This window comes from Muscardinus avellanarius, assembly GCF_963383645.1.
Source record: "Muscardinus avellanarius genome assembly, chromosome: 16".
Classification (NCBI taxonomy): domain Eukaryota; kingdom Metazoa; phylum Chordata; class Mammalia; order Rodentia; family Gliridae; genus Muscardinus; species Muscardinus avellanarius.
This window is the reverse complement of record NC_137802.1, coordinates 22,556,209-22,580,124: the sequence shown is the minus strand read 5'-3', so window position 1 is coordinate 22,580,124 and position 23,916 is coordinate 22,556,209. Positions and strand designations below refer to the sequence as shown.

The window sequence follows — 23,916 nt, the reverse complement described above, 5'->3', positions numbered from 1 at the left end:
TTTATTTATTTATTTATGGGTTTGGGGATGGTACCCAGGGGCATTCCACCTCCGAGCTACACCCCCTGCCCTATTTTTTATTCTTTATTTTGAAACAGGGTCTCATTAAGTTGCAGAAGGTCTTGCTAAATAGCTGAGGCTGTCCACGAACCACGATCCTCTGGCCTCAGCCTCTTGAGTTTTGGGATTACAAGCATGTGTCACCATGCCCGGCCGGCTAAAGTTTTTATAATGCATGCACACTGCAATTCTTTTATTTATTTATTTTTTATTTTTTTGTGGTACTGGGGATGAAACTCAGGGGCCTTCTACCTCCATGCTACACCTCCAGAACTATTTTATATTTTATTTGGAAACAGGGTCTCACTAAGTTGCTGAGAGCCTCACTAAGCTGCTGAGGCTGGGTTTGAACCTGTGCGATCCTCCTGTCTCAGCTTCCCAAGTACTGGGATTACAAGCATGTGCAGCCACGCCCGGCTACTGCAATTCTTTTAAATATCAAGAAAATTCACCTTTGGCCCTAGAACAGACATACCTTATAGCACTTTTTTTTGCTTTTTTTTTGTGGGGAGGGATTACACATAGGGGCATTCTGCTTCCAAGGCATACCTCCAGCCCTTTTTATTTTTTTTATCTTGAAATAAGGTCTTCTTAAGTTGCTGAGTATCTCACTAAGTTGCTGACTATTTTCAAATCTGCAATCCTCCCGTCTTAACCTCACAAGTACAGGCATGCATCACCACACTGGGCTCACAATGCCTTTTAGGAATGTGGGTACATGGAGGAGAGCAGTTTGCATTTTCAGCCATAGCAATAAAACTATAAATGCTATACATTCCAGGCCCCACCAATGAATGTGTATCTATCTCCTGGTTCAAGGTCCTTAAACCTTGTGTAGGGTCATGGAGCAACAAAGAGAGCAATGGCTTTCGTCATTCCCAAAGTCCACAGAGTGAGGCCCATCTGAGCCACAAGGGTCACATCCTTATCACATGCAGTCAAGCCGGGCGTGGGGGCGCACGCTTGTAATCCCAGCTCTCGGGAGGCTGAGACCAGAGGATCACGGTGGACAGCTCAGCTACTTAATGAGGACCTCTGCAACTCAGTGAGACCAGGTTTCAAAATAAAGAATAAAAAATAGGGCAGGAGGTATAGCTCGGAGGTCGAATGCTTCTGGGTTCCAACCCCAGACCCGAAAAAACCATAATGAAAGCTTATTACATGCGATCCAGGAGTGCCAGGTCCCAGCGAAGAAGCAGGTGAAGCGGTACCACTGAGGCCGGCCTGAGGCCCGGGGGCCCGGCTGTGTGCCAGGCCGGGCGCAGGGAGGCGGCCCCCTCCTGCACAAGTCCCGGGGCACCTCTAGGAACTCCCCTGGGATGTGAACTGGTGCCAATCTGGGCCCAAAAGCTCTACTCCCAGGTGTGCCTCAAGACCTAGGAAATTTGTAAAGCTCAGGGCCTAAACTACTCAAAAGGATTCCCAAAATATTTACACTAGACTAGGAAGTTCCTGTGAAGGTTCAAATCTTTTCTTCCCTTTTCCAGAAAGTTCAAACAGGAGAGTAACCAAGATTAAAAAAAAAAAAAAAAAAATTCCACCCCTACCATCCACCCTGTGCACTCCATGACATACTTTAAGGGTTGATATTTCCAGATCCTTTATCATTAAAAACTGGGTTGCAGCCGGGCGTGGTGGTGCACACTTGTAATCCCCGCGCTTGGGAGGCTGAGACAGGAAGATCGCACAGGTTCAAAGCCAGCCTCAGCTACTTAGTGAGGCTCTCAGCAACTTAGTGAGACCCTGTTTCCAAATAAAATATAAAAAAGGTCTGAGAGTATAGCCCTGAGGTAGAAAGCCCCTGGGTTCCACCCCCAGTACCACCAAATAAAAAAAAAAAGCCAGCCTCAGCTACATAGTAACTTAGTGAGACCCTGTTTCCAAATAAAGTATAAAATAGGTCTGGGAGTATAGCCCGGAGGTAGAAAAGCCCCTGGGTTCCACCCCCAATACCACCAAAAAAAAAAAAAAAAAAAAACTGGGTTGCGCACTTGAGAGGCTGAGACAGGAGGATTGCGCAGGTTTGAGGACAGCCTCAGCTACTTACCAAGACTCTTTGCAACTCAGTGAGACCCTGAGTTGCAAATATTAAAAAAACTAATAAATAAAAAAGACTAATAATAAATAGGGCTGGGGTAAAAATAGCTTGGAGGTACAATGTCCCTGGTTCCAACCCCAGTACCACAAACATAAATAAATAAAAATAAAATAGGACTGGAGTGAAGGTCAGAGGTAGCTGAGTTCAATCCCCAGAACCATACAAAGAGGAAAGAAACAAGGTTTGACTAAGTTGTTGAGGGCTTCACTAAGTTGCTAAGACTCACAGAGAACCTGTAATCCTCCTGCCTCCGACTCCTAAATCCTGAGATGACAGTGTATGCCACCACGCCTGGCCTTTCCCAGGTTTTTTTTTTTTTTTTTTTTTTTTTTTTTTGGTACTGAGGATTGAACCCAGGGGCATTCCTCTTCTAAGCTATACCCTAGCCCTATATTTTATTCTTTATTTTGAAACAGGGTCTCACTAAGTTGCAGAGGGCCTCACTAAGTAGCTGAGGCTGAATGTGAACCTGTGAACCTCCTGCATCAGCCTCTCAAATACTGGGATTACAAGTATGCACACCCATCTCCCAAATGTTTTTTTGGGGTTTTTTTTGGTGGTACCATGGGTGGAACCCAGAGGATTTCTACCTCCGGGCTATACTCCCAGACCTTTTTTTTACATTTTATTTGGAAATGGTCTCACTAAGTTGCTGAGAGCCTCACTCAGTAGCTGAGGCTGGCTTCGAACCTGCGTGATCCTCCTGTCTCAGCCTCCCAAGTGCTGGGATTACAAGTGTGCGCCACCACGCCCGGCTAAATTTTATTTTTAAAAATGTATAGGGAAAGCCGGGCGTGGTGGCGCATGCTTGTAATCCCCCACGCTTGGGAGGCGGAGACTGGAGGATCGCGCAGGTTCGAAGCCAGCCTCAGCTATTTAGTGAGGCTCTCAGCAACTTACTGAGACCCTGTTTCCAAATAAAATATAAAACAGGTCTGGGAGTATAGCCCGGAGGTAGAAAGCCTCTGGGTTCCACCACCAGTACCAAAAAAAAAAAAAAAAAAAAAAATGTAAAATGTATAGGGAAGCTGGGTGTGGTGGTGCATGCTTGTAATCACAGCACTTGGGAAGCTGAAACAGGAGGATCGCACAGGTTTGCAGCCAGCCTCAGCTACTTAGTGAGGCTCTCAGGAACTCAGTGAGACACTGTTTCCAAATAAAATATAATATAGGTCTGGGAATGTAGCCTAGAAGTAGAAAGCCCCTGGGTTCCATTCCTGGTACCACACACACACACACACACACAAAAAAAAAAAAAAAAAAAGAATAAAATATAGAGCAGGGGATGTAGCTCAGAGGTAGAATGCCCTTGGGTTCAATTCCCAGACCCGCAAAAAAAAAAAAAAAGTATAGGGAGAGCCAGGCATGGTGGCACACTCTTGTAATCCCAGTACTTGGGAGGCTGAGACAGGAGGACCACAGGTTCGCAGCCAGCCTCAGCTAATTAGTGAGGCCCTCTGTAACTCAGTGAGACCCTGTTTTTTTTTGTTTGTTTGTTTGTTTTTTTTGGTGGTACTGGGAATGGAACCCAGGGGCCTTCTACCTTCAGGTTACACTGCCAGACCTATTTTATATTTTATTTGGAAACAGGGTCTCTTAAATCAGCTGAGGCTAGCTTTGAACCTACACGATCCTCCTGTCTCAGTCTCCCAAGAGGGAATTATAATCGTGTGCCATGCCGGGCGTGGTAGCACATGCTTGTAATCCCAACATTCAGGAGGCTGAGACAGGAGGATCGCGCTGGTTTGAAGCCAGCCCCGCTGGCTTAAGAGACCCTGTTTCCAAAAATAAAAAAGTATAGAATAAGTCTGGGAGTGTAGCCCGGAGGAAGAAGGGCTTCCAGGAACCCCAGTACCACAAAAAATAAAAAATAAAAATAATAAATAAATAAATAAAAATAATAATAGGGGTGTAGCTCAGAGGTCAAATGCCCCTGGGTTCCATCCCCAGACCCACAAAAACAAAAAAACAAGTGTATGTCACCATGCCTGGCAGTGAGACCCTGTTTTAAAATAAAGAATAAAAAATCGGGCTGGGATATAGTTCAGAGGTAGAATGGCCCTGGGTTCAATCTCTGGTATCACACACACAGAAAGAACTGAGGCAGAAGGCCTCAGGGTTCAATCCCCAGCATCACATAACAAACAAAATAATGTTAGGGAAAGCATCACTTCCACAATCAGTAAAAATACTCAAATCACCCTAGTATCCCCAGATAGGAGGGGGTTGTTCCTACACTGTCTCATGCTGTGCCCACTTGGTGGTCCCCATCCAGACAACTACTGAGTTGTGCTGGACAAAACTGACACTGAAGCCGGGCGTGGTGGCGCACGCTTGTAATCCCCGCGCTTGGGAGGCTGAGACAGGAGGATCGCACAGGTTCGAAGCCAGCCTCAGCTACTGAGTGAGGCGCTCAGCAACTTAGTGAGACCCTGTTTCCAAATAAAAAATATAAAATAGGTCTGGGTGTATAGCCCGGAGGTAGAAAGCCTCTGGGTTCCACCCCCAGTACCACCAAAAAAAAAAACACCTGACACTGACCCTGTTTCATCTTTTCACTGGTGTAATCTGGAAAGTGAAGGTGGGAACCCAGCCCGTTGCACCCCCACCCCTGGGCCTCCATGGCCACACCTCTGTCCACCCTGAGACCCAAGCGCTAGCTTCCAGCCAGGCCTGCACTCACCAGTTCTGCAGTAAGGGTAGGCGTTCCATGCTTTTTCATGTATATTCAGGGCTCCCTCTGGGGCCAGCATTCGAACAAATGTAGGTACTTTGCTAGAGTGAAAAAAAAAAAGCAAGAATGAAGAGGAATGAAAGAGAGAGAAAGGAGGCTTTTACATCACATTCTTCAGGCCACAGCTCCAGCTTCTTTAATGGGAAGTTGACAAGTTCCCAAGACATAGCAGGTTATTCCTGAGTGTGGGGAGCCACATGCCAGACTTTGACAACTCAGCTTGATTGGCTAATAACATCACCCAAAACTTACCCCAGCGCCCACAGGACAGCATATGAGACCCTAGGCTATCCACTGTGGCTTAGCAGACATTTCACTCTCATTATACACTTTCTCAGAACTCACTGGACCCAGGGCACTGTACTACACTGGTCAATGACAAGATACAGAGGAGATACCTGCAGGCGCACAGCCCAGGGCCAACCTGAACCTACTAGTCAAGGTTTACGGGCCAGGGCAACTGGCTGACTAAGGTGGAATATGAGATCCAAGATGATATGGTCTACTTTTGTGTTTTGTTGTTGTTGTTGTTTGCGGGTCTGGGGATAGAACCCAGGGCATTCAACCTCCAAGCTATACCCCCTGCCCTATTTTTTATTCTTTATTTTGAAACAGGGTCTCACTGAGTTGCAGAGGGCCTCACTAAGTAGCTGAGGCTGTCCGCAAACCACGATCCTCCGGTCTCAGCCTCCCCAATGCTGGGATTACAAGCGTGCACCACCACACCTGGCTTTGTGTTTTGTTTTGTTTTTTGCAGTACTGGGAATGGAACCCAGGGACATTCTACCTCTGACCTACCTATTTTTTATTCATTATAAAAAAAAAAACCCTGTTTTTTGCCAGGTGTGGTGGTGCATGCTTATAATCCCCACGCTTGGGAGGCAGAGACAGGATGATCGCTCAGGTTTGAAGCCAGGCTTGCTGGATTAAGAGACCTGTTTCCAAATAAAATATAAAATAGGTCTGGGAGTGTAGCCCGGAGGTAGAAGGGTTCCATCCCCAGTAACACACACACACACACACACACACACACACACACACACACACACCAAAAAAAAAAAAAACAAACCCACTCTATTTTTTATTCTTTATTTTGAAGCAGGATCTCACTGAGTTGCAAAAGGCCTTACTTAAGTAGCGGAGGCTGTCTGCAAACCACAATCCTCCTGGTCTCAGCCTCCCAAATGCTGAGATTACAAGTGTGTGCCACCACACCTGGCTTACTTTTGTATGTTCTTTTTTTTTTTCCCGGTGGTTCTGGGGATGGAACCCAGGGGTCTTCTACCTCCAGGCTACACTCCTAGACCTATTTTATATTTTATTTGGAAACAGGGTCTCTTAAGCCAGCTGAGGCTGGCTTCGAACCTGCGCGATCCTCCTGTCTCAGCCTCCCAAACGCGGGGATTACAAGCGTGCGCCACCACGCCCGCCAACTTTTGTATGTTCTAAGAGGACAGGAGGGCCTCAGAACCATTTGCCTTCCAGGACAAATATTTTCTTCTGTTCAGTTTTCATATGGTAGAAACCTGGTTCTGCTTTTTTTCTTTTCTCTTTTCTTTTTTTTTTTTTGTGTGTGTAGAACTAGAGATTGAACTCAGGGACATTCTGCTTCTGAGCTATACTCCCAGCCCTATTTTTCTTCTTCTTCTTTTTTTTTTTTTGGCAGCAATGGGGATGGAACGCAGGGGTATTCTACCTCCGTGCTACACCCCCAGCCCTATTTTTTATTCCTTACTTTGAAACACAGTCTCACTAAGTTGCAGAGGAATACACTAAGTAGCTGAGGCTGGCCACAAACCTGCGATCCTTCTGTCTCAGCCTCCCAAATGCTAGGATCACAAGTATATGCCACCACACCCGTTGCTGACTTTGTTTCTTGAAAGGTACAATTATTCTGGAGCTGGTAATCTATATAGTTGTTTTTTTTTTTTTTAAGATTTGTGTGTGTGTGTGGGTCTGGGGATGGAACCCAGGGGCATTTGACCTCCAAGCTACACCCCCTGCCCTATATTTTATTCTTTATTTTGAAACCGGGTCTCACTGAGTTGCAGAGGGCCTCACTAAGTAGCTGAGGCTGTGTGCGAACCACAATCCTCCAGGCCTCCCGAATGCTGGGATTACAAGTGTGCGCCACCACGCCCGGCTTTTTAAGATTTAAAGAAGTTTAGCCAAGCGTGGTGGCGCACGCTTGTAATCCCCACGCTTGGGAGGCGGAGACAGGAGGATCACGCTGGTTCGAAGCCAGCCTTGCTGGCTTAAGAGACTCTGTTTCCACATAAAAATGTTAAAAAAAATAGGTCTGGGAGTGTAGCCCATGGGAGTGTAGCCCGGAGGTAGAAGGGCTTCAGGAACCCCAGTACCACCAAAAAAAAAAAAAAAAAAAAAAAAAAGATTTAAAGAAGTTTATGCCGGGCGTGGTGGTGCACGCTTGTAATCCCCGTGCTTGGGAGGCAGAGACAGGAGGATCGCGCTGGTTCAGAGCCAGCCTCGCTGGCTTAAGAGACCCTGTTTCCACATAAAAAAGTTAAAAAATAGGTCTGGGAGTGTAGCCCATGGGAGTGTATCCCGGAGGTAGAAGGGCTTCCAGGAACCCCAGTACCACCAAAAAAATAAATAAATAAAAAATAAAAAAATTAAAGAAGTTTATTGCCAGGTGTGGTGGCGCAGGCTTGTAATCCCTGCACTTGGGAGGCAGAGACAGGAGGATCGCGCAGGTTCGAAGCCAGCCCCGCGCGCTGGCTTAGGAGACCCTGTTTCCAAATAAAAATGTAAAATTAGGTCTGGGAGTGTAGCCTGGAGGTAGAAGGGCTTCCAGGAACCCCAGTACCACCAAAAAAATTAAAAATAAAAAAATAAAGAAGTTTATTAAAAAGATAGAAATACAGGAAATAGAAATACAGAAAATAATTACAGCCCCATGCCAAAATGGCATGAGGGGGGAGGGTGGCCCGGGCCAACTCACCACTCCCTGTATATAGTTTTTAAAAGGCTCTAGTAACCTCACCAGCTTTAGTGCTTCAGGCCCAAGAGAAAAGACCTAAACCCCAGTAGAAAACGAACTCCAAACCCTCAGAGCAAACGTCTGAGATCCATTCAGATTGCTGACATGCTCATATAGGTGATACTTCAATGTGCCAGACACCAGGATACCCAGAGAAACCAAACCATCCAGAGGAGATTCTAACTAACCAGGCAAACAGTAACATGAAGCTATGTGCTCCAGTGGGGTGAGCACAGGGCACTGGACAAAGCCCCACGAGAACATGGCGGGGGAGGCATGGGATCCCAGCAGGATCTTCAGAAAATTCAGAACAAGAAGAACACAAGGAGTAGGAACTGCATAGGACTAAGCTAGACAAGAAAGAGGAGGGTAGGAAAAGCAAGGAGAAAGAGGGGAGCTGGTGCAAGGTACAGGCAGGGAATGTAAGAGCACACACACAGGTCGGTTCACAGAAGATCTTGGACATCATGCCAGGGAGTCGAGGCTTCACCCTTCAGGCAAAGGGTGGGAGGGACAGATCTTCCAGGTGGAATGGATACAGACATATGGAGATCTAGAAGGCAGGGAGATCAGCTGGGAACTGCTATAGCAGTCCAGGCCTGAGACACAGAAAGAAATGGACGTGCTAGAGATGCCGAGGAGCTGGAGCCAATGGACTTGATTTGCCAGGAAGGCTTCTGATCACAGGAGGACAAGTGGTGGTGGTAGTGACAGGCACTGTTGGCTCCCCCTTCCACAAAATATACATAACCTGTCTTGGTGCTAAGGAATGAAAAGAAATAGGAGCTGAACAGCTATACTCTGCCCTGTAAGTGTGAGGTAGGAGAGGTCCCACACTCCTTATGCACAGGCATCTTCTCGGCCATTATAGCTGAGTAATCAATCAATCACTTCTACCTCAATAAACAACCTCCGCACCTCTTTTCAAAGTCCTATTTATTTACTTATTTATTTATGGTGCTGGGAATTAAACCCAGGGGTAATCTACTTCAAAGCTATACCTCCAGCCCTACTTTATTTTTTATTTAGGAAACAGTGTATCACTAAGTTGATCTGAGCCTCACTGAGTTGCTTGAGGCTGGCTTTGAACCTGTAATCCTCCTGTCTAAACTGAATACTGGTATTTCAGGCATGTGCCACCACACCTGGCCTCAAGGTCCTCTTTAAAAAACACAAGCTATTCCAGGAGTGGTGGCACACACCTGTAATCCTAGTACTTGGAAGGCTGAGACAGAAGGATCACAGGTTCAAGGATAGCTTCAGCAAGTAGTGAGACTCTCATCAGCCTAGCAAGACACCGTTTCAAAGTAAAAATAAAATAGGGCTGAGCATACACCACCTTACCCGGCTTTATTCATTTATTTTAAAATGGAGTCTCACTAAGTTGCAGATGGCCTAAGTTGCTGAGGCTGGCCATGAACCTGTGATTGTCTCATCTCAGCCTCCCAAGTACTGGGATTACAGGCATGCACCACCACGCCCACCCATGGCTAGAAATTAAGACTCACATTCAAGTATAGCATAAATATGAGCCAGGCGTGGTGGTGCATGCTTGTAACCCCAGCATTTGGGAGGCTGAGAAGGAGGATCACGGTTCAAAGAGGAAAAATAAAGAAAGGAAGGAAGAAAGAAAGAAACAAACCAAACACTATCACCTCAAAGGAACTGGGATCCTGGTTGGGCAAATATTAATTTTATTGCTTTAAAAAGAAATCTTGAGCCAGGCATGATGGTACACGCTTGTAATCCCAACATTTGGGAGGTTGAGACAGGAGGATCATGGTTCAAGGACAACCTCAACTACTTAGTGAGGCCCTTTGCAACTCAGTGAGACCCTGTTTCAAAATAAAGAATAAAAAATAGGGCTGGGGGTATAGCTCGGAGGTAGAATGCCCCTGGGTTCCATTCCCAGTACAGCAAAAAATAAATAAACAAAAAATAAAGTAAGAAAACCCTTTAAATGAACAATGAAGTTACTGCCCATTTTCAGGTGAAGTAACTTGAGCAATCAGCTAATAACTTGGAAACACCCCCGATTAACCATTACCACCACTTGCACACTAAGCCACCACTATGCCCTGCCCCTGTGGTCACATACCTCTGCAAGTGGTAGATCTTGTGTGTGTACTGGCCTTTCTCACCATCCTTCTCATAGGGCTCGTTCACCAGGACCTCCACACCTTCGCCACCACCTGTCTCATTTTTGCTGGCCTCGGCCACTGAATACAGCTGCCCTACTTGATACTAAGGGAATAGAGAGATGGGTGTCATTCTCAAGAGTTACACAGTGCAGCTGCCGGTACCTGTCCGTGCGGATCCCAGGGTCTCTCATCCAGGAGCTCATCCTAGAGCTTCACACTAGCCCTTGCCCAAATCTACCTAAAGCAACTGAGAATGCTGCTCCAAGCCTCTTTTTAGCCACTGTGTTTCACAGGCATGGCGGCCCATGCCCGCGGTCCCTGTGACTAGGGAGACTGAGGCAAGAGAATCACAAGCTGGAGGCCAGCCAGACAACCTAGGTTGTCCCAGCTCAAAAAGATCCTATCTCGCCGGGCGTGGTGTGCACACTTGCCATCCCCGCGCTTGGGAGGCTGAGACAGGAGGATCGACAGGTTCAAAGCCAGCCTCAGCTACTGAGTGAGGCTCTCAGCAACTCAATGAGACCCTGTTTCCAAAAAAAAAAAAAAGTATAAAATAGGTCTGGAAGGTAGCCCGGAGATAGAAAAGCCCCTGGATTCCACCCCCAGTACCACCACCAAAAAAAAAAAAAAAAACCTATCTCAAAACAAAAAATATAAAGGACTAGGGATAGCCAGTTGTGGTGCTGCACACCTGTAATCTCAGTACTTGGGAGGCTGAGACAGGAGGACTGCAAGTTTAAAATCAGCCTCAGCAACTTAGCGAGACCCTGTTTCCAAAATAATAATAACAACAACAACAAGGTCTGGAGGCATAGCTCAGAGGGAGAAGGCTCCTGGATTTAATCCCCATTACCACCAAAAAAAAAAAAAAAAAAAAAGATTGGGGGGGGGGCTTGGCTTGGGACTTAACTCAGTGGTTGAATGCCTACCTGCCTCAGGCAAAAATAAATAAAAATGTGTTTAGAAGAGTTCAAGATAGATTTCCCTGGAACTGTCTCTGGTATTTAGACCCTCAAAGAGGAGCTGGGTTGGTTACTATAGATCTCTTTATCCATTCACTTAAACAGATCCTGAGATGACTTCTTGTCAAAAAAAACATCCCCCAGTCTCAGTCTCTAGGGTACCCGCTGCCTCTACGTACTGGCTCAGCTGTTTGTTTTTTCACCAGTGCTGGGCCCCGTCTCACCCCGCAAGGAGCTCAAAGAAGAGTCTTTTGGGCCACCAAGCCTCCTGAGGCTTCCCAGACTCCTGGGGGCTGAGGCAAGTGCTTCTGTTTCCCCTCCAGGACAGTACAGATTCCCTCCCTGGTCTGTGCTGGCTAGGTGCCCCTCTGTGTTGGCAGGTACTAGATGGCAAAAGCCTGGTTTTCCTTTATTTGGGTCACATGCCACCCTATCAAGTCACCAGTCAACATCACTGGCCTCCTCTGACCCTCAGGACAGCTTGGTGCTGCGGCCAATGGCCTGGCTCTGCTGTCCCTTCCCTCTGCTGGAGGCTATCTCGAAGGGGAAAATATGATGAAGAGAGAATGAATGGTCAGAGTCAATGCAAGAAGTTATATCTACCCCAAAGATGCCACCAGTGTCCAAGAGACCAGCCTTTAGGTAGCACGAAGAAAAGAAAAACAGGAGCTGGGCGTGGTGGTGCACGCCTATAATCCCACTGTTTGGGAGACTGAGACAGGAGGATCATAGGTTTGACGTTAGCAAGTAATAACTAGTAAGACCCTGTTTCAGAATTTTAAAAAAGGGGGAGGCTAGAGCTAGAGGTATAGCTCAGAGATAAAGCACCCTTGGCTCAACTCCCACTATAAAAAAAAAAAAGGAAGGAGGAAGAGAGGGAGGGAGGAAGAGAAAGAAAGGAAAAGAACAGGAAGAGCATGCTTGCTCAGTGTGCTGCAGGGTGGACAATCAGGTTTCCCTCCCCCCTGCCCTCCCCCACCCCAACCTCCCAGAGGTGAAGGCCAAGGGTTTCCTCTCCTGAGATGAAAGCAGAGGCTGTCTCTGCCACTGCCTTCACTGCCTGAACCGCCAGAGGGAGGCAGCTTCGGGGCTGTCTCACCTCCTGGAGGCACTTCCTAAGCACCACAAGGGGATTTCTGGGCAAAGTCTAGAGACGGACCAGGATAATTCGCTGTTCACCACAAAGCCTAAAGAGCCCCAAATTCCAAGGCAAACACCCAGAACAAAACACCAAGGAAAGGCCCAGGCAAGAGATCAAGACTCAATTAATCCCAGAGAGAGGAACATCCGGTACTAGGGATTGAATCTAGGGGAGTTCTACTTCTGAGCCCAGTCCTATTTTATTTTTTAATTTGAAACAGAGTCTCACTAGGTTGCTCAGAGTCTCGCTACATTGTCAAAGCTGTCCTCCAACCTGCCATCCTCCTGTCTCAGCCTCCCAGGTACTAGGATCACAGCCAGTCACCTCACCTTGCTAATCCTTTACTTTTTCTTGTAGTACTAGGGATTGAACAGGGGCATTCTACCTCTGAGCTCCACTCCAGCCCTATATATATATTTTTTTAATTTTGAAACAGAATCTCACTAAGTTTCAGAAGGCCTCACAAGCTGCTGAGGCTAGCCACAAACCCCGATCATCCTCAGCCTCCCAAGTACTGGGATTACAAGCGTGGACCACCACGCCCAGCAGCCTTGCTAATCCTAAATATCAGTGCTGCCTCGATGCCCCCACAGAATCTCAAAGTGTTCCCATGCCTTTCTAGTTTCACCCCCTAGGTAAGATACGTGTGAAACCCCTATCTAGTGGGTCAAACTTTGGCTGAGCCACGGCTTCCTAAGAATGAGGAGGAACTCTTGTTTCACAGGACATCTAACCCCTAGCTCAGCAATCCTAGAGGGCAGCCGGGGACAGCGCCCAGTGGAGGGGACTGGGTTGCTAGCTAGCGGTGCTATTTGGGGAGGAGGACCCCAGGCAAGGACTAATTGTCTTCACTGGATTTCTCTTTGGCTGCAAGGAGCAGAGGGCAGGCTCTAAGAGGATCAGCCTATTGGCTAACATCTTCCCCCTTTAATCTCTCTTGATATTCTGATCCTTTAATCCCAACAAGACCTGTGAAGGCAGTTTTGTTAATCCAAAGGGAAAAGTCAGGCCTGCACAGGTTATGAGGGAGAGACACTTTTCACATTAGAGGCTTTTTTTTTTTTTTTTTTTTTGGCGGTACTGAAGATGGAACCCAGGGGCATTATTACCTCTGAGCTTCATCCCCAGCCCAATTTTTTTATTTTGAAACAGGGTCTCACTAAACTCTGGAGGGCCTAAGTAGCTGAGGCTGGTGGCAAACCCGGATCCTCCTGTCTCAGCCTCCCAAGTATTGGAATTACAAGCGTGTGCCACCACACCTGGCTAGAGGCTTTCTTTAACACAGTTGCTCTGGACTCGGGCAACCTGCCAGACTCAGACTGGGTAGCAGCAGGGGTGGGTGGGGGTCAGACCATTACATCAGATAAAGAATCTAAAGGATACCAGTATTCCAGACTCCTCTGGCCTAGGATAATGATGCTTCCCAACCCCTAAGATTTGTTCTCTTGTTCCTAAAAAACTAAGACACTTGGCTAAAAGGGGGGGGGGAACACTACGAGACTGCCACTTTGGCAATCTTGGATGTGGGCACCCAGGGAGACACAGTGAGTGGGCCAGAAATAGTGAAACAGGTCATGAAAGACATTACAGCTGTTGTCCCACCCACACAGCCCTGGCATGGCAGGTACCACAGGGGGATGGATGGTGCCATCTCTGGAAATGAGAAGAAAAACAATCCTGCCCACAGTGGAAGGTGGGCTGGTTGAGCCCGGAGTCTCTGGTGGACACACCCATGTCTAACAGCCAGGGCTTTCTTGCTCTGTTACAGAATGCCTAAAAACCCTGGGCAGTGTTAGTCCCAAGGCCCTGGCCTGCCAGAAGCTAATTCTGCCCCAAATACTGATTTGGGCCATCAGGATGATTATAAAGACACAACCTCTTTTTTTCTCTTTTCCCCAAATCAGAACCTCCATAGGCCTCAAGTCACAGCCTCCAATTTAGGAAGTGACTCTACCAGTCACTAGGGCTATCCCGGGGAAACAGTCAGAGGGGTCCCGTGAGAGAGGCTGAGAATTCGGTTCCAAAGCCTCGCTGAGCACGCCTCCCAGCAACATGAGCGAAGCTCATCCTCCCAAGCTGAAAAAATTTCTGGACAAGAAATTGTCGCTGAAATTAAATGGTGGCAGACATGCCCAAGGAATATTATGGGGCTTTGATCCCTTTATGAATCTTGTGATAGAGGAATGTGTGGAGATGGCAACCAGTGGGCAACAGAACAATATTGGAATAGTGGTAATACGAGAAAATAGTATCATCATTAAACAATGAGTATAATAATGGCTGTTGAACAAAAATCCCCTCTCCAAAAGGCCTATTTTACTATGACACAAAAATTGGGTTTTTACATTTTCATATGAAACTTTTTGTTAAATAAAGTTTTGTATTAGTAATAATAAAAAAGAAGGGGTTCCTGATGAAGACTGTGGGGGGGGCGGTGCTGGGAATTGAACCCAGTGGCCTTCTACCTCTAAGCTAGAATTCTACCCTCAGCCCAGTTTTTTATTTTGTATTTTGAAACAGGGTCACACTGAGTTGCAGAGGGCCTCATTAAGTAGCTGAGGCTGGCCACAAACCCGCAATCCTCCTCTCAGCTTCCCAAATGCTGGGATTACAAGCATGTGCCACCACACCCGGCTCTGATGAAGACTCTTGAGAGTTAGTCCTTATGTATTTTTATTCCAGCCTCTCTACCCAAGAATTTTCTGATCTTCTGGAATCAAGGTTCAAGCCATCAGAAGAGCAGCTTCAGCCAGGCGTGGCAACACATGCCTGCAGTACCAGTACTTGGGAGGCTGAGACAGGAGGATTGCAGGTTCAAGGCCAGCCTCAGCAGCTTAGCAAGACCCTCAGCGATTTAGCAAGACCCTGTTTCAAAACAAAAAATAAAAAGGGTTGGGGGCTGGGAGTGGTGGCATATACTTGTAATCCCAGTACTTGGAAGGCTGAAATGAAAGGATCACAGGTTTGAGACCAGCTTTGGCAATTTAGGAAGGCTGAAACAGGAGGATCAGAGGTCCAAGCCCAGCCTTAGCAACTTAGTAAGGCCCTGTACAAATTAGTGAGACGCTGTTTCCAAATAAAAAATAAAATTGGGCTGGGGGTATAAGTCTCTGGGCTTAATCCCCAATACCCATCCCCCCAAAAAAAGAGCAGTCCAGAAGCTGCTTTCTCGTCAGTGTTTTCTTGCAGAAAACAGACTGACCGTCTCCACAGAAAGAGTTGAATCTTATCCAGCACTGCCTTCCAAGCTCTTGCTTACTCTATAGGCTCTGACTACCCCACCCTGCCCACCGCCTCCTCAAGGCTACAAAAAAAAATCACAAACATCCAAACTGCCAGTTGTGGGTGCTTTTATATTGAGTCCTCTCAACTTTCACTCCTGGCCCAACCAGAGCAGTCGGGGTTCTGACCCCTCCAGCCTCGCGGCTGAGAGATGCTCCGAACAGTTCTCACCGTCCATGGAGAAGGAAGGTCTCAGGCGGGCGTGGGGGTGCGCATCTGTAATCCCTGTCTTTGGGAGGTTGAGACAGGAGGATCACGGTTCAAGGACAACCTCAGCTACTTAGTGAGGCCCTTTGCAACTCAGTGAGACCCTGTTTCAAAATAAAGAATAAAAAATAGGGCTGGGGGTGTAGCTCAGAGGTAGAATGCCCCTGGGTTCCATCTCTAGTGCCAAAAAGAAAAAGAAAAAAGGTCTCAAACCTGCCATCTTCCTGTCTCAGCCTCCTAAATACATTAGGAGTATGTATACCACATCTGGCTTGTATTTGTACTTTCTTTTTTTTTCTTTTGGTACTAGGCATTGAACCCAGAGGCATTCTACATCCAAGCTATCCCCCAGCCTGATTTTATTTCTTATTTGGAAACAGGGTCTCACTAGGTTGCTGCAAGCCTCTTTCTAAGTTGCTAAGGCTGGCTTTGAACCTGTGATGCTCCTGTCTCAGTCTCTCAAGTACTGGGATTACAAGCGTACACCACACCTGTCTATATTTGTACTTTCAATGTGTTTTCTTTTTTTTTTTTATAAGAGTCTGATAATAGAACTCTGCCTTTCTGGTTTGTCTGCCCCCCCCCCACCTATGTGTATACATAAGTTCAAAATACAGTCCTATGAACAACAAAAGAAAAAAACAGTTGGCGTGGTGGCGTGCTTGTAATCCCAGTACTTGGGAGGCTGTGAGCGGAGGATTGCTCAGGTTCGAAGCCAGCCTCAGCTACTTAGTGAGGCTCTCAGCAACTTAGTGAGACCTTGTTTCCAAGTAAAATATAAAATAGGTCTGGGAGGTAGAAAGCCCCTGGGTTTCATCACCAGTACCACAAAAAAAAAAGAAAAAGAAAAAGAAAAAAACATAAAAGAAAATAAAGAGAAAGAAACCCTCGTAGCTAGGTGTGCTCCCAGTATTTGGGAGGCTGAAACAGGAGGATCGCAGGTTTGAAGTCAGCTTCAGCAATTTAATGAGACCCTGTTTCAAAACAAAAAATAATGCCGGGCGTGGTGGTGCACACTTGTAATCCCCATGCTTGGGAGGCGGAGACAGGAGGATTGCGCAGGTTCGAAGCCAGCCGCACTGGCTTAAGAGACCCTGTTTCCAAATAAAAAAGTATAAAATAGGTCTGGGAGCGTAGCCCGTAGGTAGAAGGATTTCCAGGAACCCCAATACCACCAAAAAGACAAACAAAATAAATAAATAAATAAATAAATAAATAAATAAGTAAATAAATAAATAAATAACAGGGCTGGGAGTGTAACATAGAGACAGAATGCCTCTGGGTTCAACCTTCAGTACCCCCCTAAAAAAGAAAAAAAAAAAAAAGAATACCCTGTAAAAGCTCCATTCTACATTCTTCCCTGAGACACCACACTCAGAAAACCCCAAGTTCCTAGGTAATATCTTCCTGATGGGAGGGTAAGAGAGAGAATCTTATACAGCAAAGAGAAAGTCATTGCAACCCTCCTAAACTTCACAGCAAGAGACATGCTAGATGTGCTGGGCCTTCCACTTCAGGAAAATATCAGTTGCTGTGTGTGTGTGTGTGTGTGTGTGTGTGTGTGTGTGTGTGTGTGTGGTAGTGGGGATGGAACCCAGGGGCATTCTATCTCTGAGCTATACCCCCAGTCCTATTTTTTTATTCTTTACTTTTTATTTTTTATTTTATTTTACTTTTTATTTTTTTTTTTTGGTGGTACTGGGGTGGAACCCAGAGGCTTTCTACCTCCGGGCTATACTCCCAGACCTATTTTTGGAAACAGGGTCTCACTAAGTTACCGTGAGCCTCACTAAGTAGCTGAGGCTGGCTTCGAACCTGTGTGATCCTCCTGTCTCAGCCTCCCAAGTGCGGGGATTACAAGCATGCGCCACCATGCCCGGCTTATTTTATTTTACTTTATTATTTATTTATTTATTTAGAGTGTGTGTGTGTGTGTGTGTGTGTGTGTGTGTGTGTGTGTGTAACTGGGGATGGAACCCAGGGGCATTCTACCTCCGGGCTACACCCCCTGCCCTATTTTTTATTCTTTTTAATTTAAAACAGGGTCTCACTAAGTTGTGGAGGGCCTCACTAAGTAGCTGAGGCTGTCCGTGAACCGGAATCCCCTGGTCTCAGCCTCCCAAATACTGGGATTACAAACGTGCGCCACCACGCCCAGCTTTATTCTTTATTTTGAAACAGGGTCTCACTGAATTGCAAAGTAGCTGAAGCTGTCTGTAAACCATGCTCCTCCTATCTCAGCCTCCCAAATGCTGGGATTACAACCTTATGCTATCACGCCTGGCAATCAGTTGCTATTTTTAACAAAGACAGCAAGAAGCCAAGCATGGTGGCATGCACCTGTAATCCCAACACTTGGGAGGCTGATACATGAGGATCACAGGTTCGAGGCCAGCCTCAGCAACTGAGTGAGACCCTTGGCAACTTCACGAGACGGTTTCAAAATAAAAATATTTGTAAAAGTGTTGGGATGTAGCTCAGAGGTAGAATGAGCTTGGGTTCAATCCCCAGTACCAGATAATGATGATGATGATGATGATGATGATGTCAGCAAGGCCCCAAAAGGAGGTGGCTTAACTCTCTTCCCAAAGTCAACACCTGTCAGCTCAGACACCTGGTTCCCAGTCCCCAGGTACATCTCAGGCGCTTTCAGGTATCATAGAATCTATCCAGCCCCTCTTCTTTCCCCCAGTTTCCCCAGTCTTGTTTCTCTCTCTCGTTTTTCAGATGGGGTCTCACTATGTTGCCCAGGCTGGCCTCGAGCCCTGAGACTCAAGTGATCTTCCTGCCTCGGCCTCCCAAGTACCTAGTGCACAGGCATGTACCACTGCACCCAGCTTTTCTCACTTCTCCTATCTGCACATCTCAGAGCCCCCAGATCATGTTCAAGTTCACCTCTGTCTCCCTCCCCCAGGTTTCCAAAGCTCTTATCAGACACGGAGGTCACTATTGGAGACAATCCTCTAGACCACTGCCTGCACGCCCCTCTTGGGGGCCAAGAAGCTTGCATATCTGTCTCATCTGAGGAGTACTGTTGACCTCTGTTCACCTTATCCATTTAATTAATTTCTGTACTGGGGATTGAACCTTGGATTCACCTCCAAGCTACACCCCCAGCCCTATTTTTTATTCTTTATTTTGAAACAGGGTCTCACTAAGTTGCAGAGGGCCTCACTAAGTAGCTGAGGGTGGCTGAGAACCTGCAATCCTCCTGTCTCAGCTTCCCAAGTACTGAGATTACAAGCGCCACCACGCCCAGCTCTGATTTCATTTTTCAAAGTTCCAGTTCCTATTTGGAACTGAGGGGGAGTTATCAAAGCCAATGCAGGAAAGGGAGATAGAAACCCCCCCCCCAAAAAAAGAGATGGAACCCCATATACTGAGGGCACTTTGCTGGCTAACAAACTTCACCCAAACTTGAGTTTGGAAGCCGAGTGGGGCACTGAGATTCAAAAGGAAGCAAAGGCTGAGCCAGGAGGGGAGAGTGGAGGAAGTTCAGAGAGGGTGGGTCAAGGGAGGCTCCGCCACAGTTTCTGCTGTCCCTGAGCCCAGCTCTGAGTCAGCAAGGCCTCTGAACCTTCTTATGGCAAATCCTGCCACCGGATCCCAACACGCAGGACTTCAGACCCAGGGGCCATAAAAGGACAGAGAGTGAGCACAGCTCGTTTATCATTCCCTGCCCTCCTTAAAGGAAGCTTCAATGTCTAGGTCTTTCTAGCAGTCACCCAGAGTGGCTAGGGAGAGCCTGGGAGATGTCTGGCCCTGGCTAGTTTGTTGCAAAACCAGAGAGAGCCATGCGCACTTCCCAGAGTCAGGGAGGACCCAGCAAGGCACACAGGCAATCCTATCAATAACATGTCCCCAAAAAGGCGCAGTCCCAGCAGGTAAAAGGGGCTGGTTTAGTCCCTGGTCATAGTCCTCCAGCATGCTCACAGTTTAGGGCAGGCTGCACACAGCTGCCCAGCTATACCAAATAAGTGCCTTCCTTCAACTGAAAGCAGTGGCTGGAAAATTCACATTGAGCACAAAAAAAAAATTTTTTTTTTTTTTGCGGTATTAGGAATTGAACCCAGAGTCTACCTCCAAGCTACACCCCCAGCCCTATTTCTTATTCTTTATTTTGAAACAGAGTTTCACTAAGCTGCAGAGGGCAGCTAAGTAGTTGAGGCTGGCTGCGAACCTGCGATCTTCCTATCTCAGCTTCCCAAGCACTGGGATTACAAGTGTGTGCCACCATGCCTGGCTTGAGCACAATTATTTCTATGAAAACTATATGAAGAGTATGGCCACTGAGCCAATGGTCACAAGAATGTACCTACAACTATGTACAAAAAAGAAAAGGGACTTACCTCATCTACAGACACAGGCAGGATGACTCGACTACAAGAGAGGGAGAGAGAGTATCAACTTCAGGCTCTTAAAACCTTGGGTTAGAAGAGTATTCCACATTTTGTTATATACAATACTACACTGACGAAAATCCAACAGGAAATGGCCCTCGGAGCCTTCAAGGCTCAGATCCTCTGTGCCCTTCTGGCAGCCATTGAGAACCTTGTGGCTCAGGGCAAACACAGCTCCCCAAGCTGCTTCCCAGGTCTCTGACTCACACTCACCCCCTTCCTCACCCATCTCTCCCCCAGCAAGACTTACCACCCAGTCTAAGACAGAGGTTAACACCGATTGACCCACCACGATGAGGAATCAAACCCAAAGAATCAGATCCTGGGGCTTTATATGTCTATGGAGCCAACCTCCCAACAGCATTAAAGGCAAAAGGCTGGGAAGGGGCCAAGTGCCGTGGGAAGTCGAGTCACCCTAACCACCTCTGCTCTGGGAGAGGCTATTACAATATAAGCTACTACCACAAAGCCACCAAAAGAGGTCGCCTGACCTGTGCCATGACCTCCAGAAGCTGTCCAAAGGCACCCCAACTGACCCCTTTCTTTTCTTCTTCTCCATTTCAAAAACCACCCGTTTCTGGAGGTATCACCAATAACCTGGTGGGGAACCATGGCCAGCAAAGTCCCCATAAGGGCCAGAATTTTGCAGAGGCAAGAGGCTAGAGGCAGTTCTCTGGTGGCTTGCACTTGCAACGCAGACCAATGGCCGACTCCTGGTTCAATGCTGTGAGGTCAGAGCTGAGAGGAAAAGCCTTGGCTGTGTTCCTGCAAGTTATGCCAGTTCCCAAGCTTAGCTTCTCAGACCTCAGAGCCTTGCTGGAACCTGCTGGGCCCTTCTGCATCTTGTGTGCTTGCTTGGTGAAGCATGAGCTGCTGTGTCCCCCTTCCTATGCAGTGGGCTCCTTTCTCCAGGCTGGTAAATAGCTAGCTCTTTTCTAGTTGGACAAAGGTCCCCCCGGGAAGCAAGCACGTAGAGGGGTATGAGGAAAACTGAGCCAGGCACTGAGCAGAAAAGTTATAGGAAAGACAAAATGGGCTCCACGTCTTCCCTGCCTGCTACTAACTCCCTTCCTCCAGAACTACCCAAATAATGTAAATCCTCCAGTTTACTGGATGCTGCCATAACGCACTCTTCCTGTTAGAGAAAGCCAACAGAGCAGAAAAGTACTCCCAAGTTCGAGGCCAGAATTTCTGCATCCTCAGAAGAAACTTCCTAGAAAACAATATGCCTTTTATCTTCAAGAACACAGCAAAAATCAGATCCAAGAATTTGCAGAAACTGAATCATGGAGAATCCTGTTAGAGGAAGTGTTGAGAAAAACCAACAAGTACAACCTTCACATCCTAGTCTCCCCCCAAAAGAGACTGGGACTGGCCAATTTCTCACAGGATGCTCTGAGGCTGCTTCCATTACAGCTGCACACCCAAACATTTCTCCCATGCTCCCTGGAAACAAAACCACTTCAGCTGCAATAGGGTACAATTCCAAAAGATAGCCCACAGAGGCACAGCTGGGATGAGACTGGAACCATACTCACTACCGTGTGACCTTCACTTGCACCCTGCCCAGAGCTGCAGTGCTGCAGCCACAGCCAAGTGCCTCAGATGCCCCCCTCCCGCCCTGTCCCCTGCCCAGGGACGCGCACACACAGGGTACCAGCGGGGCAGGAAGGAAACACAGGCAGGATCTGCATCGCCAGTACCTGGAGCCTTTCCCTGGCAGGCTTCAAGGAGAGAGAAACAAAGAACGGGAAAGGAGTACCTCCCTTCAGAACTCACTCAGATCTCTTCTGAAGGGCCCTTCCTTGCCTGCCTGACCTTCTTTTCAAAACTACAGATTTCTACAGATTCTAGGCCTCATCTAGGAATAGAAAAAGAGAATCAGGGAAAAAAAAAAGGAAAACCTGCTAGTTTGGACACAAGATTAAAATGCACCATGTTCTCCTTCTTGGAGAACCTTGGCATCCTACCACATAAAGCACTGGCTGGGTTAACACCAGGGTGTCAAGAAACAGAGGTGACGGGGCCTCCAAATAATGCTCTTCACATGAGCCGTCAAGTTGGAATGACACCTGGGTCTCTACTTCCTCTGCTATCCAAACTCCACACTATGTCCTAAACATCTGCAAGGAGCAAGCTGCGTGGGGATGGACAAAGTCCCTTCACTGACAACATGGGAAGAGCCCTCTGCACACCGCCTGGCTCCCAAGACAGTTTCACAAGTCTCACTCTATTTGGACATCTCCCACTTCTGGACTTTCTGGGCTTCTGGCCCAATGTTGCTCACTTGCCCTCCTCCCTCCAGGTATAGTTTCTGCCCACATACACATCCAATCTCTTTGGTTTGGGGAGAGGAGATGTCCTGTGGTGTTTATTGGAACCAGGAGCTTCAAGGAGGGGTCACCTTGTATTTGAAAGACTTAATAGTCCAAACATCCACTCCTGCCATCCAATCCCCTGGACTTCAGAAGCAAACCCATCTTCCTATAAACCCTGCCAGAAATCAACAGTAATACTCCAAGGTATTACTTGAGAACTCTTTCACCCTTTGCTGTCTCTCCTTAATTAATGGCTTTATGAAAACCTCCTCAATTCCTCAAAACAATTTCCCCCATCTCTTTGCACCAAGAACAAGAATCCCCTAGAGAGGCTACCCTTGCCTTGGTCCCTGCCACCTCCAATAGGAGAGATATTCATTCACAAACACACTCTCTTTCTGGGTTATCCTCTATGCCTGGAACTTCCTGGCCCTCTCCATCAACATAACTCCCTCACATCACTTCAAACACCAGCCAATATCTTCTGGACTCCTCACCCAAGTGTCCCCATGTCTGAAGCAGTCATCCCAAGCTTTTTCTGAGTGCCTCCTCTTCTGCACTTACTACTTGAGCACCATGTCACTTTGTCCCCCATCTCTATTTCCCTTCCCCTGTCTTGGACCCCCTACTCCTTCTCCTGTGTCCAGTTATTATAATCCTAGTCCTGCTGCCCTGGTAGCCATTCTCCATACACCAGGTTCTGCTTCAGCACCCCTCCTTCACCTCAACCCCAGTCCAGGAGCAGTCTTACTTGTCTGATCTTCCCTGGCCCTTAAGGCCTCAAACCCCTCCTCAGGATGGCCAGCTCACCAGCCTTGGCTGTCCCGCTGTTTCTCGGTCCCTGAGAGGACAACTTCCTCACCCACGATCCTCTCAGCCCCTCTGCAGTCCTGGCTGGTTCCTACATCCCTCAGCTCCCACGCAGGGCTACCCCACACCACATCCAGTGCCCCTCCTCACGCCCTGCCCAGTCTCACTGTCCCCTTGACCCCACCTGAGGCCCAGCCGGCCCCCACTGTCCCCTCGGCCTCTCCTCAGGCCTGTTCGGCCCTCACTGCCCGTTGGGCCCCATCTCGGGTGCTGGCCGGCTCTCTCTAGCTCCTGGGGCCCCTCCTCAGGCCCTGTCTGGCCCCCGATGTCCCCCGTGCCCCTCCTGGGCCGCCCAACAGCCCGTGCGGCGCTCTCCTCCCCACCACCGGGCCACCGGCCTCCCTGGTCGGCATCCCCAACCCTCCCTTCCTCCTGGCGTTCGCACCGCCGGCCGGTCACTCACTACTCCTTGAGCAGCACCATGTCGCTTCGCGGCTCCGCGGCTGCCCGCTGCCCGCCCGGCCTCCCGCCCGCTGCCCGGCGGCCGCTGTCCCCGTGGCCCGGCCCGGCCCGGCTGCCTGTGCGCCTTCGTCGCGATGCGCTCCGTCCCCGCTGCTTTCGCCGCGGCCGCCGCCGTGCCAGCGCCTGCAGACCCGGCCCCGCCGCCTCCCGCGCCGCCGCCGCCGCCGCCGCCGCCCGGAGCTCGGGTTCCGCAGCGCCGCGCGGGGGCGGGGCGTCTCTGCGGCAACCAGGGCGTCACAC

At 48.1% G+C, this 23,916-nt stretch overlaps 1 protein-coding gene across 1 annotated transcript in view; it reads right to left on the bottom strand.

The window, feature by feature from the left end:
* The window catches only part of PITPNA (phosphatidylinositol transfer protein alpha), a gene marked incomplete at both ends in the record, with an annotated part of 58,277 nt that extends 34,640 nt beyond the window's left edge, over positions 1-23,637 (bottom strand). Inside the window, 4 exons of the mRNA XM_080712806.1 lie at positions 4,842-4,933; positions 9,992-10,137; positions 19,976-20,006; positions 23,618-23,637. Of these exons, the coding sequence (XP_080568932.1) occupies positions 4,842-4,933; positions 9,992-10,137; positions 19,976-20,006; positions 23,618-23,637 (289 nt within the window). The remainder of the gene's footprint in view (positions 1-4,841; positions 4,934-9,991; positions 10,138-19,975; positions 20,007-23,617) is intronic.
* Between the last annotated feature and the right edge of the window lie 279 nt (positions 23,638-23,916).